General features: G+C 42.3%; 1 protein-coding gene across 5 annotated transcripts in view; it reads left to right on the top strand.

The window, feature by feature from the left end:
• Window positions 1-1,392: 1,392 nt before the first annotated feature.
• LOC140187351 (platelet-derived growth factor subunit A-like) overlaps window positions 1,393-15,344 on the top strand; it is an 86,892-nt gene continuing 72,940 nt past the window's right edge. For 4 of the 5 annotated variants that reach the window (XM_072242578.1, XM_072242574.1, XM_072242576.1 and 1 more), the window contains exons 1-2: window positions 1,393-1,610; window positions 6,336-6,419. In XM_072242578.1, coding sequence (XP_072098679.1) covers window positions 1,518-1,610; window positions 6,336-6,419 — 177 coding nt within the window. In that variant the 5' untranslated portion in view covers window positions 1,393-1,517. The remainder of the gene's footprint in view (window positions 1,611-6,335; window positions 6,420-15,344) is intronic. The other variant, XM_072242575.1, reaches the window with a different exon arrangement.

Raw genomic sequence — 15,344 nt, 5'->3', positions numbered from 1 at the left:
CATTTCCTGTGCAGAAGTGTAAAGGAGAATTAAATAATTGTGAGTCTGGATTTGATGCAATATAAAAGAAAGAAAGATAAAGAACAAAATAATAATAAAAACACAGTAAAAATAAAAATAAGATAGATAGATTGTGTGTCCATAAAGTGCTGCTAGGCTCTACAGAAGGTGACTGACAAGAAATATTCAAATAGTGGTGGAGTTAGTGGGTAGAGGTGTTGATCAGCCTTACTGCTTGGGGAAAGTATCTGTTTTTCAGTCTATGATCCTGGTGTGAATGCTACGTAGCCTCCACCCTGATGGGAGAGGGGAAAATAGTTGGGGGGGGGGCTATTGGCTCCTTTCTGTATAAAATACCCTTGATGAGGGGCCAGTGATGCATTGGGCAGTTTTGACGACCCGTTGTAGGGCCTTCCTGTCTGCCGCAGTGCAGTTTCTGCACCTAGCAGTGTCGCAGTTTGTCAAGGTGCTCTCTACTGCGCATCTGTGAAAGTGTCCAATCCAGCATTCTTCAGCCTCCTCAGAAGGTAGAGGCGTTGGTGAGCTTTCTTGACTGTGTAGGATGTGCTCTGGGACCATGAGAGGTTGTGTGAGATGTGCGCTCCTGGGAGTTTGAAGCTGCCAGGGGTGGCATGGGGGGTGGGGGGTGGGTGTGCGCATTCTCCTGAAGCCGATAACGATCTCCTTTGTCTTATTGACATTCAGGTAGAGGTTATATACTTGGCAGAAGGCCTGGAGCTCTTCCACCTTGTCTCTATAGGCCTTCTCATTGTTGTTGGTCATGAGACCCACCCTTCTTGTCTCATCGATGAAGTTGACAATGTGATTTTTCAGGTGCTAGGCAGTGCGGAGTGTTTAGTAATAAGCTCAGCACCTGGGGAGGGTGGGAGGCACCCATGTTGACGGTGACGGAGAGGGGGGAGCGATTGTGCACCCTGACTATCCCTGCTGAGGTTGGGCGAGGGATTCCTACTGCTTCTAAGTGCTTGATTCATCTGGGCAATGTGACATTAGGAACACCACTGAGCTCCGAAGCATTTGCACTGGTGTCAGATCAGCACACCTCCGTCATGATCTACCAGCTCTGCACATCTTCAATATATGACAGAGTCATGTGTTTGTGCCATTCTCCGTACGATTGAGTCACTCTGGAAGCTAAATTAGAAGCAAATGGCCAAATAAGAGATGCTACACAAACAAACTTTGCAGCTCCTGATTCCTCATTAAGTTTTACCTTCTTTAAGAGCGAAAAAAAAATGCTTCCTAATTCTAAAAAGTGACTGCCCTGGGAAGACAGTTTTATATGTTGACTGGTGCTCTTTAGCAGCCTAAGAGTTAAAAGGGAAAGTTTTCACTAATGAATTCCATTGGCTTTTAGTGGGCGTAGATTTAGTGCGGAAGAAGTATGTGAGGATCTCATTTGCAAACATTGCTGGGCAGCTCAGGGAAAAAAAAGGGACTAAATACCTGTAATTAACTGGACTATAATTTAGTTCATCCCCACACAGTTGCAGTAAATGGATCTTTTGCAGAAAACGGCGGGAAGCAGCATGAAATCCCAGGTCCTTGTTTTCGTATCTCTCTTCTGTTTCTGGACTACCATCTCTGAGGTAATAGACATCGCTTTTAGACCTAATAGTGTGTAAATTCTTGAAATCTTTGCCTGCATGTCTGAGCACCTACTTTTTCTTGGATTTCTGATCTGTACTTCTAATTACTGCACAACTTCTGAGTGTAGTTTTGTGATAAGAGTACATTTGTGATATAAGAAAATTACTTGCGATTTCCCAAACTGTGTGAATTGCAGCCCGGTGTGGTTCTGCACAAATATTGTTATATATAATTTTCTAGGGCGTGTGCACATATTGCACAGTGGCAGTATTTCTTAGGTGTCTGTGATGAATACTGATCAATACACAGTATGGTATTGTAGCGGTTAGCTCAATCGCTTTACAGCAAGCACCGACTGGGGTTCGATTCCCGCTTCTGTCTGTAGGGAGCTTTTATGTGCTACCCGTAACCATGTGGGTTTCCTCCGGGTGCTCTGGTTTCCTCTCCCATTCTAAAGATGTACGGTTAGGGTTGGTAAGTTGAGAACATGCTACAGTAATAGCTTGACATGGAGTAGATGGGCAGAAGGTCCTGTTTCTATGCTGTAGTGTTCTATGACATCATGACAATGTAACACTCTGCAAGTTGTTTATATTAACATAATCGATTAGCAGTAACAGACCTCAGAGATTTATGTGTTACAGCGTTGTTTTATGCTCTGTATTTACAAATCATGAAATTCTGTCTACAAGATTTTTACTCCTCATGTATGTGAAGGATGTAAGAAATAAAATCAATTCAATTCAATTCCCAAAGGGAGGATATTAGTTTTGACTTGTGAAAAGGATATTTGACATTAAAGTGTAAATCACAACATGGGAGAGTACGTACTGAGCGGAGAACAGCCACGAGCGAGAACACAAAATGCTCAGAGTATCGTGCAGAGAATTTTTCTTTCTGCTGAAAGGATATACTTGTGGTTGAGAGGGTGCAGCAAAGGTTCACAAGTTGATCCCTGGAATGGCGGGTCTGCCAAATAAGGAAAAATTGAGTAATCTGGACCACTATTCCCTAGAGTTTGAAAGACTGAGAGTTTACTTCATTGAGACGTGAAAGGGTGGGACTGGCATGGACGGTGGGGAGTTGCAAGAGATTTCTGATATTGGAATGTAGAGCGACAGGCAATCTGCTGGAGGAAATCAGTGGGTCAGGTTGCATCCATGGAAGGAACAGAATTGTCAACGTTTTGGTTCAAATCTCTGCTCAGAATGGAGGTCACCCAAAACACTGAAAATTCCTTTTGTCCCACAGATGCTGCTCGGCCATCTGAGTTCCTCCTACAGATTGCCTGTTGCTCTGGATAGGGAGGAGGTTTCCTAAGATGTCTAGGTCATTTAAGATTGAAATAAGGAGACGTTTCTTCATGCAGAGAGTGATGAATCTGGAATTTTCTATGCTGGAAAGCGCTGGAGCTTCAGTCATTGCATTCAGTCCAGATTAATGGACCCTTGGCTGTTAGAGAAATCAGGGATTGATACGGAACATCAGCCATGATCTTCTCTTTGGGCAGTGTGGTAGTGTAGTGGTTAGTGTAATGCTATTACAGCACCAGTGACTCGGGTTCAAATCCCACCGCTGTCTGTAAGGAGTTTGTACGTTCTCCCTGTGACGGTATGGCACATTCCAAAGATATACCAGTTAGTAGGCTAATTAGTCACATGGGAGAGCTCATTGGGCCAGAAGGGCTCGTTACTGTGCTGTATCTCGAAATAAAATTAAATAAAAATGAAAATTAAAAAGTAAATGATTTTATTGAATGGCAGAGCAGAGTTGAGGGGCTGAATGGACTACTTTGCCCCATTTCTTCTCTTTGTACGTTTGCAGAACTGTAGACAGAATTAAAAAAATATATAAATACCCTGCAGGTAAAGCACCATTTGTGGCGAGAGAAACAGGGTTAATGTTTCGGGTCTCTGTCCTTTCATCAGAAGCCAGATGTGTGAACAAATACAGCATGATACGCAAGGAAAAAAAGATTACATTCAAGTACATTTAAGGATGACCCAAAGCATTTGAATTGCTATAATATGAATTCAAAGTGGTAAACTTGCTATATAACTTTTTATTATTAGAGATACAGTAACGAGCCCACGCCACCCCAGTTACATCCAGGTGTCTAATTAACCCCTTTGGACTGTGGGAGGAAACCCATGCGGTCAACATGGAGAGACCATACACACTCCTCACGGACAGTAGAGGGAGTTGAACCTGGGACACTGGCGTTGAAAAGCATTATGCAGACCACTATGCTACCATGCTGTTGTAAAAAATAATGTTACTATCCTAACAGGAAAAAAAATAGATGTTACTGAGAGTAGACCAACAGAACATCAAAAATATAGATATGTGAAGATTATCATTGCTGCACACTTTATTTCTGATCCTAGGGTTAAGGAATGGACAATGCTCGTTTATAGGTTGGTTTCATGCTGGGGTAAATTGTCCATATTAAAATATAATAAAGTAGGCAAATGTGTATTTCCTTAAACAATGAGACTGAAAAATTGAATAATTGACCATTTTGGAGTCTGAAACGAAAGTGTTAATTAGAAGAAGTATCTAAATATCAGGTGTAAGAAAGAGAGAGAGGGAGAAAGAACAGATTTTCACTTCTTTTAAACAAGAGTCTCCAACGCTAGTTCAAATCTGAAGTAATAGGATTCCACAATTCTTAACGTTAATCTTCCTTGTCAGGGAGTTATTTTGCCATGTTTGTGACTTCACATTATTAGACCAGGATTAATAAATACTTTTTTTTATAATAGTTTGATTAAGGCATATCGGATAAACACATTTTTCCGTTATTCCACATACTTCAAGGGCTGAATTCTCAGCAAGCTACTGTTGTCATTCATTCTACGACAGAGCAGGGCATCTTTGACAATAGGATTGCTAACTTTGATATTTATTTGTTCGCGTACATTTAAATTCTAGGTCACATTACTGCAAATTCTGGTTCTAAAAAGTTATTGCACAATTAAATTTCTGAATGAGCTTGTTTAAATAAACAAGGCATTCTAGAGGGTCATGGGAAGCAAACAGAGGTTTGCGTGTGAGTATGAGCCCAAAAGATCCTTAGTATTCATTACGGACTGCATAATGCAATTTGCCACTTCATTCCAGTTAACTGATCATTCAGTGTTTTATCACAAAATTCCCACTTAAGTATTAAAGTAACTAGCTAATTGTTATCTCTGTGTACAAATTTCATTAGTTGCACATTTTGCATAGAGCAGCCCAGAATCTCACAGGATTTAAAACTGCTTTTTAAAAAAATACTTAAACAATGTTGCTATTTGGTCTGCAGTCTTTTCTGGCCCCTTTCCATAGCACATAATTTTGTTTTCGTTTTTCTTTAATGAAGCAAAAGAAAAGAAGACATAAGACTAAAGCTTATAAACCAAGCATATCAAGGCTTTAACTACCATTACACAAAGGGGAGAAGGGAATCTTCCACCAGTTGGCAAGATGCCCAAGCTTGCTGGTGGCCTGCCTTTGGAGCTGGCACATTTCCGCTGGGATTCTGAGTTCCAGTCATTTGGAGAGGCCCGGAATAGTACTGGATCTCTCTTGAGTGTGTGTGTGGCAGGGTCTGCCTCCTGGGTTTCCTTGACAGGCTGACAGGCCGTGTATTTACTGCCCATTAAAACTAACCTTCAGAATCACTCAGGCGCTATCATAGATAATGATTACAAAAACCTCAAATTATTATAAACCTAAAAAAACATTAAAACACCAAAAACCATATTTGAAAACAATTGAAGTGATTGAAGTCAGTAGGATTTAAACAAACATTGACTTAAAGTGAAGCCAGAAGGTGCTGGGAAGTAATAAGAGGGGAAGCCAAGGAATTCTGTTGCTGACAGATGTTAAAACACTCTGCTGCCTGGTTGAAGTTATTGTGACTTTGAATCTTTTAGCTCCAAATCAGAGGGGTAACTATGGGAACCTGCATGGCTCAGTCTTACAACTGAGGCCTTAAAAAGCATTAGTCAGACCACACTTGGAGTGTTATGAGTGGTTTTGGGCCACTTATCGAAGAAAAGCTGTGCTGGCATTGGAAAGAGCCCCAAGGATGCTCACCTGTAAGATTCTGGGAATGAAGGGGTTAACATATGAAGAGCGTTTGAAGGCTCTGGGTGTGTACTCGCTGGAATTTGGAGGCATGAGGGGATATCTTATTGAAGCCTATGGAATATTGCATGTGAAGAGGATGGTTCCTATAGTGAGTGAGTCTAGGAGCAGAGAACACAGCCCTCAGTACAGAGGGATGTCAATTTAGAACTAAGATGTCTTTAGCCAGAGGATGGTGAATCTATGGAATCCATTGCCTCAGACAGCTGTGGAGGCCAAATCTTGAGTATATTTAAAGCAGAGGTTGATAGGTTCTTAATTAATCAAGGTGTCAAAGGTTATGGGGTGAAGGCAGGAGAATGGGGTTGAGAGGAATAAAAGGTCAGTCATGATGGAATGGTGGAGCAGATATGATGGGCTGAATGGCCTGATTCTGCCCCTATGTCTTTTGGTCTTATTATCCTATGGGTTACAACTATGCTAAATTGATGAAGTTATTGGTGTCTCTCTTTTGTATTTGTACAAAACAAAACCAAAACTTTTGCTGCTGCCCTCTAACCTGTTCTCACCTTCAGGTGGGAAAAGTAACGCTTCTTGTTCCATATCTGTATTTTCCCTTCTCTTTCCCAATCTCTCCTTCTCCATTTCAGGGGAGAGACTCATCATCCATATCCGTTACAAGCTCACAGACTACCACAGCTATCTCGCCTACACCTTCTCACAACCTGTTCCCGGTAAGGACTTCTTTTTCATTCTCCCATTTTTTTCCTCTCTCTCCGTTGTATCCATCCTGATGATGAGACTCTCCCCACCAGTGCCAACAATATGTCTTCGACTTTTCTCTAGCCTTGGCTTTCAACTATGCGTTTCCCTCACCTCTGTCATCAACTCCTCTCCTCCCAATCAGAACATGAGTAAGGTTTCTCTCATTATCATCTTCCACCCCACCAGCCTCCACATTCAATGGATCATCTTCTGCGGTTTCCACCATCCTCAATGAAATTCTGCCACCAGTTACCTCTTCCCCTCCTTTCCTCTTTCAGCATTGTAAATCCTTTTGGTCCTTAGTGTCCATCAGCCTCTCTCCTTTTTACAGCACTTTCCTTTACAATTGCAGAAGAGGAAACACCTACTGATTTACCTCTTCCCTCCCTACTCTACGGGGACCCACACACTACTTTCAGTTCTCCAAATCCATTGGTGCTCACAATATGGTTGAAATCAAATGCAGATCAAGCTACCATGTTACTCTCACAGTTCTAACATGTTCTTTTGTTCTTTATTCTTTAACTTCCTGTTCATCTATGAAACCAATTTGCATGACATATTTATTCTGTCCACTTTGAGCTTCTAGTTGCTTGTCACTTCAATTCCCAATCTAATTTCATTCTGGCCTCCTATGCTCTCCCAATAAAATCTAAACTAACCTCAAAGAACAACACATGGGCATGTTGCAGCATGGGGTTTAATAATGAAGTCAGCAATTTCAGATAAACTTGTCGTGAATCAGAACTCGCTAGTTCTGATTTAAGGTCATCCATCGTAACACAGGTCTTCGCTCTCCGCAGATGTTGCCTGATCTGCTCGATGTTTTCAGTATTCTCTTTTGTCTCAGACTTTCAGCAGCTACCATGTTACTCTCACAGTTCCAACATGTTCTTGTGTTCTTTATTCTTTAACTTCCTGTTCATCTATGAACTGGATGGCATAGAACACAATCACGGAAAAACCCCTTTGTTCTCTCCAATCCCCTCCTCTCCAACCTAAAACGAATGCTATCTCTCATCTCCAGTTCTGTTGGTGTGACTGACCTAACATATTAACTCGCATCCTATAATTTCATGCCCTGTAAGTCAGTAATGATAAATTTGATTCAATGCACTCTTCACAGATGCAGCCTGCCTCGCAGAGTATTTACTGTGCTTTCTGTCTTTATTTCAAACGTTAGCAAATTTTTGATTTTCAAATAAAATTTTAATGTGCACTTTCAATTCCCTCCCCTAAACCCACAGCTGTTATAGGGCAGTTGGATCCACACCAGGTGAACTGGGACAGGTGCAGCCAGCAGATTTCCTTTCCAAAATGCTGAGAAACCTGAGGATGTCTGCAATTTTCCCATTGCACTCTGTGAGGTGACATAGACTCTACTCATAACCAAGGCAGAAATCTGTCTTGTGAGTGCTGACTTTTAGGCAGGGGATCGAGGTCAATGTCTGATTATTTTCCTCGCAATTTTTCTATTTACTCAAGTTATGTGGTGTCTGGAAAAACCAAATGCAGCGTGTAAAGCAGAATGTGAATCTTCTTTCTCTGTTGACTATATAACAGTAATAACATGTCTGGGAATTTTTCGGTCTGTATCTAAACCATATTGAGCTGACATACTTTAAAGATGGTGATAATTAACTAATTCAGATGACTTTTAAAAATTAATACAAGGATATTTTCATTATTGTTAAAGTATCAAAAGTTTTTTTGCTGACAAAGGATATTGAAGACTTGGGTTTCAACCCAAGTGAGCTATTTCAAGTTTTCTGGATAATGATATATACTGGGTAAAAAGAAAAACAAAATGTAGAGGAATAACCTAACTGTGTGTATATGTGTGTATATACGTATCTATATATAGATATTTAGTGTTGGCACCTGGCCAAGTGGTTAAGGCGTTCGTCTAGTGATTTGAAGGTCGCTAGTTCGAACCTTGGCTGAGGTAGCGTGTGTGTCCTCGAGCAAGGCACTTAACCACACATTGCTCTGTGCCAACACTGGTGCCAAGCTGTATGGGTCCTAATGCCCTTCCCTTGGACAACATCGGTGGCGTGGAGAGGGGAGACTTGCAGCATGGGCAACTGCTGGTCTTCCATACAACCTTGCCCAGGCCTGCGCCCTGGAACTTTCCAAGGCACAAATCCATGGTCTCATGAGACTAACGGATGCCTATATAAAAAATATATATTTATATACACACAGAGAGAAAGAGAGAGAGAGGGAGAGGGGAATAGGTTATCTTTATGGTTCTAGCAAACATCATATTACCATAGAACAAAAATCTTTTAAAAATATACTGGTCTCTGTCATGTAAAACGATGCTACAGAGGAATATTGTTAAACAGAGGGAATTCTTCCATTATTAATGATAAAATTGCTAATACTGATGTTGATTGCCATCTCAAAGCTTCTTCTCTGTCCTATTAACCAGAGGTCAAAGCCTCTGTTTTACCGCAAACCCGGAAAAATAAAATTCAAAAATGAAGAGTCCTATTTCAGGATCCTTCTCCACTTGGTCCACTGCCTAACCTGTGCGGGCACTAATGGTTAAACTGTGAAATGAGAAGTCTATTGACACACTGTGTACATGAAGACTGCTTTCATTTCCACGGGCTGTAGGTGTCTGGAGATACTCCTCAAGGACACGTTTGTACTGTTTCCTATAATTGTATTAATGTTCAGGTTGGGCTCGGCCATCAGTACAAGATATCTGACAAGCTCCCATGACTCCTTCAGTCTAAGACTGTCACAGCTGCCTAACCTTTTTCACAGCTCCCCGAGACCTGGTGGGCAAATCTTGAGGATACAGTCTGTCCCCTGCTCACTGAATTCTCCATCCTGGGCCATCACTAGCTTTTAATAAAAAAACATGTCAGCATAAGGAGTTTAGTGGAGATCTCTAAAGGTCTCTTTGTAGCACTCCAGGCCCTCCAGTACCCATGGAAAGGGTCTCCTAATGCATACTCATCAACATCTTCCCCACACAACCGAGCAAATAGACAAACAGGGTGTTTCCCTGAGGATAAAGAGGAAAACTATGAAAATACAATCAAAGAGTAAGATGAAAAGGAAGAAGGAGAGGAAGAGAAAGAGCCTGGTTACTATCAGACACCATAACACATTGGAAAAGCAGGTCATATAGGAGAGGGAGGTCATTTGATTACTTTGCCAGACAATGTCTGATAGACAAACTTTCTTTACATGCAAAGTTTCATTGGCATGTATCCTTAGATGACAGGAGGCTTGGGACATGCTGCAAGATCCTTTACCATTGGTCCATACCCCATCAATGGACCATACTGAGTGTGGCAATTAGTTTTATTTTACAGAAATGCACAAGAGCTGGGCATGGGGTTTATTTTCTCCATGTGTTGCCTCTGCCAACAAAACTGAAGTCTGGACCATGCACTTAGAGGTAAACTCACACATGATTACAATGCGAAGTGTTTCTTGAGCTTCAAACTCGTTAGCCCACACATCACCTGCTTTTAACGTCATTACCCTGCAGTTAGAAACCATCTCTGGAGGACAACAGCTTCTTCCATTAACCAGTGTGGCAAGTGGCAACTGGGCAGAATACTTTGAGCACTGAAGTTAACTCACAGAACATATTTTGTCATGAACACTTCCGCAACTTGGGGCCAAAGACATCTGGTATAATAGCAGCCCCCGATCTCTTGAGTCATATCAGGCAAAAACTGTTCCCATAAATGGAAGATTATTTGAATTCAGTGGCTCATGGGCTTATTTAATGCAATAGTTTAGGAGCTACCTGTTGGATTAAACTAAATATTGACCTTCCTTTGACAGTTAGGGTTGCTTGATCCTGGGACACAGTCAGAGAGGGAGGCACACCACACCGCTCAGAACGGTTCATGAAATGTTTGAGGCTTCAGCATTATTAAGGAGCAACCAACACTAATGTCTGAAAGTCTTAACTTTGTCCAGGAATGAGGCTACGCTGATGGGGCAGAATTGAGAGTGAATCCGTAACAGTATATCCTGCATAATTCATGCTTCGCTCCTTCGACCCATCTCTTGTCAATGATATGGCATGCTGTCCTCTGGTGCTGACTGTGCTGAATTAGCATGTTGTTCCCGTGACTACATTGGCTTCTAATGGCTTCCCATTGGTTGGTTGGCTAATTGGGCACTCTAGGGTGGCAGTATCTGTGGCAGAGATTGGCCCCTGAGCTGGCCTAGTGTGTGGCCCTATTTGGCCTCCTCCTGAGTTGTAACGAAATATAGAATAAGGAAAAGTGAAGCATTAGGGTCCAGTTTCTCTGTCTCCTCATGCAGAGTTATAACTTTAAACAACTCTTGGTTCTGTGGTAACAGTAAATGACTCAGATTTTACATGCATCCGTTGCTTTATAAATGTTTTAGCTGTGCACATCTAGACCTGATAGAAACTTGACTAACTCTCAGGGACAAGAGGTCAAGGTCATTGTTGATGCACAGGGGCTTGCATTTCCAGTGAGGGAGGTCAATCTTCAAAACCCTCATGTGATGGGAGGAATTATAATGATCCCACACCCATGGGCAGTGTGCAGATACTTGCTGCCCTCAAGGCCAAGTCACTCTCTGTTAATGTGTTGTATCTCCAAATAAATGAAATAAAAACAAGTCATAGAATAATAGAGACGTAGAGCTGGGAAACAGGCTATTTGGCCCACCTCACCCATGCTGACAAGTATAAATCCCATCTTCCACCCTTGCCCCATAACCTTCAATGCCAAGGCAATTCAGGTGCTCCTTTTGATAATTCTAAAATGCTGTTGGCTACTCTGCTTCCAACTGTCTCACAGGCAGTGTGGTTGTAAGAAGTTCCCCTCAGAACCACACTAACTCTCTTCCCCATTCCCTAAATCTATATCCCCCAGTTTTATTCACGTATAAAACGGGGCAAGGTTTTCTGCAGTTTACTCTATCTATACTCCTCATAATTATGTATACATCAAACATGTCCCCTTTTAACCTTGCCCACTGCTGGGAAAGAAGACCTAGTTTTTCCCAGTCTCTCCTCGTAACTGAAAACATTCCATCTCAGGCAATGTTCTGGTAAATCTCCTCTGCACCATCCCCGGCACTATCACAGCCTTTCGATAGTGCAGTGAGCAAACTGCATGCAGCAATCTGGCAGAGATGTGATCAACCTTTTAGTAAGTTGGAGCATAACCTCCCTACTCCTGCATTTGGCATCTGACTAATGAAGGTCAGAGCCCCAAACTCCCTCTTAATAATAATAATAATAAAAATAAATACTTCATTGATCCCGAGTGGGATATTCTTTCATTACAGCAGCAACGTTTAAAAACCCATTTAGCAGTGTGCAGACTTAACTAATAATAAATTACAGAATAATAATATACACAATAATAATTTACCAATGTGCAATAATAATGTAGGAAATAATAAAACAGAGACTATTGTACTATGATGTGTGTTCTTGTGACACACTGAGATGAACTGTTGTATATGCTTATTGCATTTGGTGGGAAAGATTTTCTATAACAATCCTTGTGACAGTGGAACTGAATGAGCCTGTTTGAAAGGGTGCTCCCCTTGCTTATTCAGTAGGTTATGGAGAGGATGTACCAGATTGTCCATAATGGATAACAGTTTGCTTAGTGAACTCCTCTCCACGACCAACTCAACAGAGTCTAGATGGTAGCCAAGGATGGATCCAGCCTTTTTGATGAGTTTATCTACCCGTGCTGCCTCTTTCAGAGTACACCAAGGTCTCTTTGTTCCTGAAAACTCCCAGGAACCTACTGTACATGGTGTATGCCCATGCCTTAATAGTTCTCTCAAAAGAATCATCTCACATTTATAGGATTAAACTCCATCTGCCATTTCTCGGCCAATTTCACCAAAACATTGACATCGTGCTGTAGCCATGCCAGCCTCCAAACTGTCAATAACTCTACCAACCATCTTGTCACCTCTGAAGTGACTGATCATGGCACCTACATCATAGCAAGATCATTCACATACAAATCTCCTGGTAAGGTGGCGGCATGCACGGTTGCAGTGGCCTCTCTGGGGCGAAACAAAGGTGTAATTATTCATCCTTTACATCTTTTTTCTGATCACAAGACAAGAACATCAATTACTGCAGGTCTATCCCACTAGTGAGTTGCTGGATCGCGATGGAGCTGGACTTGTTGTGTACCGCGTTGTCGCTTGGATCTTTTGCGTACCGTTGTTGTGCAGGGGTGCTGCCCAGTCCAACAAGTGGGGCAACAAATTGCTTTGGATGTTTTTCTGGTGATCGCAAGACCCTGTTGGGTATCGGTAATGTAGAATACCACAAGTCCATTTCATTGGTTCATTTCCGAGAGCGACGCTGCATCGCCTCGGTTGTTGCGTGGGCCAGGCCCTTGCCGTGGTGCCACCTGTTGCAGCCACCCAGGGGAGGAGACACCGGAGGCGGTGTGGGAGAGAGCGGAGGCTTCTGTGGGCGTGCTGGGTTGGGGCTGGCTCCTGGCTCCTTCCATTGGTGCTGCCCTCTAGTGTTCGCTTGGTGGAAGATAAGTTGGATTGCGATCACCTGCAGCTACACTTGCGTGTGGCGAGGAACTACTCTACATTTGTTCTTACCGAGATGTGGCTCCAGGACAACACCCCATGCACAACCAATCTTCAGGCCATGCCAATCAGGGACTTGGGTATATTATTTTTGTAACTGTATGTATTTTTGCTGTCATGTGCTGTGTGCCGTGTGTGACTGTTGGCAACGTGTTTTGCACCTTGGCTCTGGAGGAATAATATTTCGTTCAACTGTATTCATATGTATAGTTAAATGACAGTTAAACTTGAAATTGAACTTGGCATCACAATAATGATCACCATGGAACACCTCTAGTCACCAGCCACCAATCAGAAAAACAACTCTCTATTATTATCCTCTCGGAGATAATCCCAATAATGCCAAATCAATTTAGGATTCATTTTACCAACTTGCACTGCAATCCTTAGATCCGAAACTTTTGGACTAGTCTCCCATGTGGAACCTTGTCAAAGGCTTGACTCAAGTTCATGTGAAGTATATTTACTGGACTAAGCTCATCAGTATACCTTGAAACTTCATCAAACAATATTATCAGATCAACTAATGAATAGACATCTTAATCCATACAGTGACGTTTGAATCTGTTGCTTGATATGACAGCAATGCTGGCTGTACATCCCTTTTGAGATTTCTGTTCATCAAGGCAGGCATTATTTTTAGAATGAGAATCAGAGTTAATAGTATGAATCAAAAATCTTTCAACAAAGTTCCGCATTTCCCAGATACTGACCTGACACTGGTTCCTGCCTTCCGAGTCTGATTCAAGAATTCTCTTATTGAGGTTTAAGGAATTCCTTACTTCCACCCAACCCTATGATATCCTAGTTTAATCAAAGATTCAAAGTACATTTATTATCAAAGTATGTATACAGTATACAACAACCCTGAGATTTGTCTTCCCACAGACAGCCACAAAACAAAGAAACGCCGTGGAACCCACTCAAAGAAAACATCAAACACCCAACGCACAAAAAAAAAGAACAAATCCCGCAAATGGCAAAAAACGAGCAAGTAACGCACAGAATATTAAACGTCAAACGACAGAGCCTTGAAACAATCTAAGAATGTGATGCACTATCAATTACCCCAAAAGACTGGAAGTAGAGTAAATACTGAAAGGCTTTTATTAACAGTAAATGGACCAACGTCCATGCTGAGTATCTGCCCTGGACTGAGGGAGGAGCAGTGACACAATCGCCTTTATTCAGGGGTCTGTGGGAGGCGCCAAAGGAGCAGTCAGCAGAGGGGCGTGTCCAGGCATGTCCAGACAGGTAACCCAGTTACAACCTATATATATATGGTTTACCACAGAATGTTCAGTTTAGTTCAACTTAGTGCTGTGGCGTTCATTGACTGCTGACCGCAGAGCAAGTCCACTCTGATCAAAATCATGGAAAACAGTGATAAAAAAGGAGCAAGCAGAAACCAGAAACACATCATAACATGAACTGTATAGTCCAATCCACAAACCGTGCCCATCAGACCTTGCCCAAGATCCAAGACTCCAGCAGCAGTGAGTGAGAGGGAGAGGGCAAATGGTCAAATGCAGGCACACACACTGACCCGCGTCCTTCCCTTATTGATTTTAGTCTTGCTTGATGCTTTCATCAGCAAGATCGGTGAGAAATGGGGTTGATCATGGGCTTCCACTGTCTCCCGGCCTCTTGGCCTCCAGGCCGCGTACTCTGCTCCAAACCTCGCCGGACTCCCTCGGGTTCAGCAAAGAGCCAGATCGCTCAGTCAGCCCAAGAACACACCATTCAAATGTTAATCACACAGCTTCGAGTCACACGCATCATATTTGAAAGAAGTAAAAGAAGTAGTTCCGTGAACTCTCTGAAGGATGTCTCCTTTGTTTGCTCTGTTCACCAGCACCATCTTGTCAGAATTATATGAGAATAACTGAAGTTACCTTATAATAACCACCCAACTGTTGTACCTTTCAGTAACACACATCAAAGTTGCTGGTGAACGCAGCAGGCCAAGCAGCATCTGTAGGAAGAGGTGCAGTCGACGTTTCAGGCCGAGACCTTCAGTTAGTCCTGACGAAGGGTCTCGGCCTGAAACGTCGACTGCACCTCTTCCTAGAGATGCTGCTTGGCCTGCTGCGTTCACCAGCAACTTTGATGTGTGTTGCTTGAATTTCCAGCATCTGCAGAATTCCTGTTGTTTGTACCTTTCAGTAGTTTGTTTCCACTTGCTTCTGTTTTCTTCACATATTTGATAGCCTTTCATAAGCAGCCGGAGGCTTAATAGCTATTCTATTGGTCCTGAATGCATGCGTATGAGTTTTACCAGTGAACTGTGTATATAAATG

Source organism: Mobula birostris, chromosome 24, assembly GCF_030028105.1.
Source record: "Mobula birostris isolate sMobBir1 chromosome 24, sMobBir1.hap1, whole genome shotgun sequence".
NCBI classification, from domain to species: Eukaryota; Metazoa; Chordata; class Chondrichthyes; order Myliobatiformes; family Myliobatidae; genus Mobula; species Mobula birostris.
This window is presented reverse-complemented; position numbering and strand designations above follow the sequence as displayed.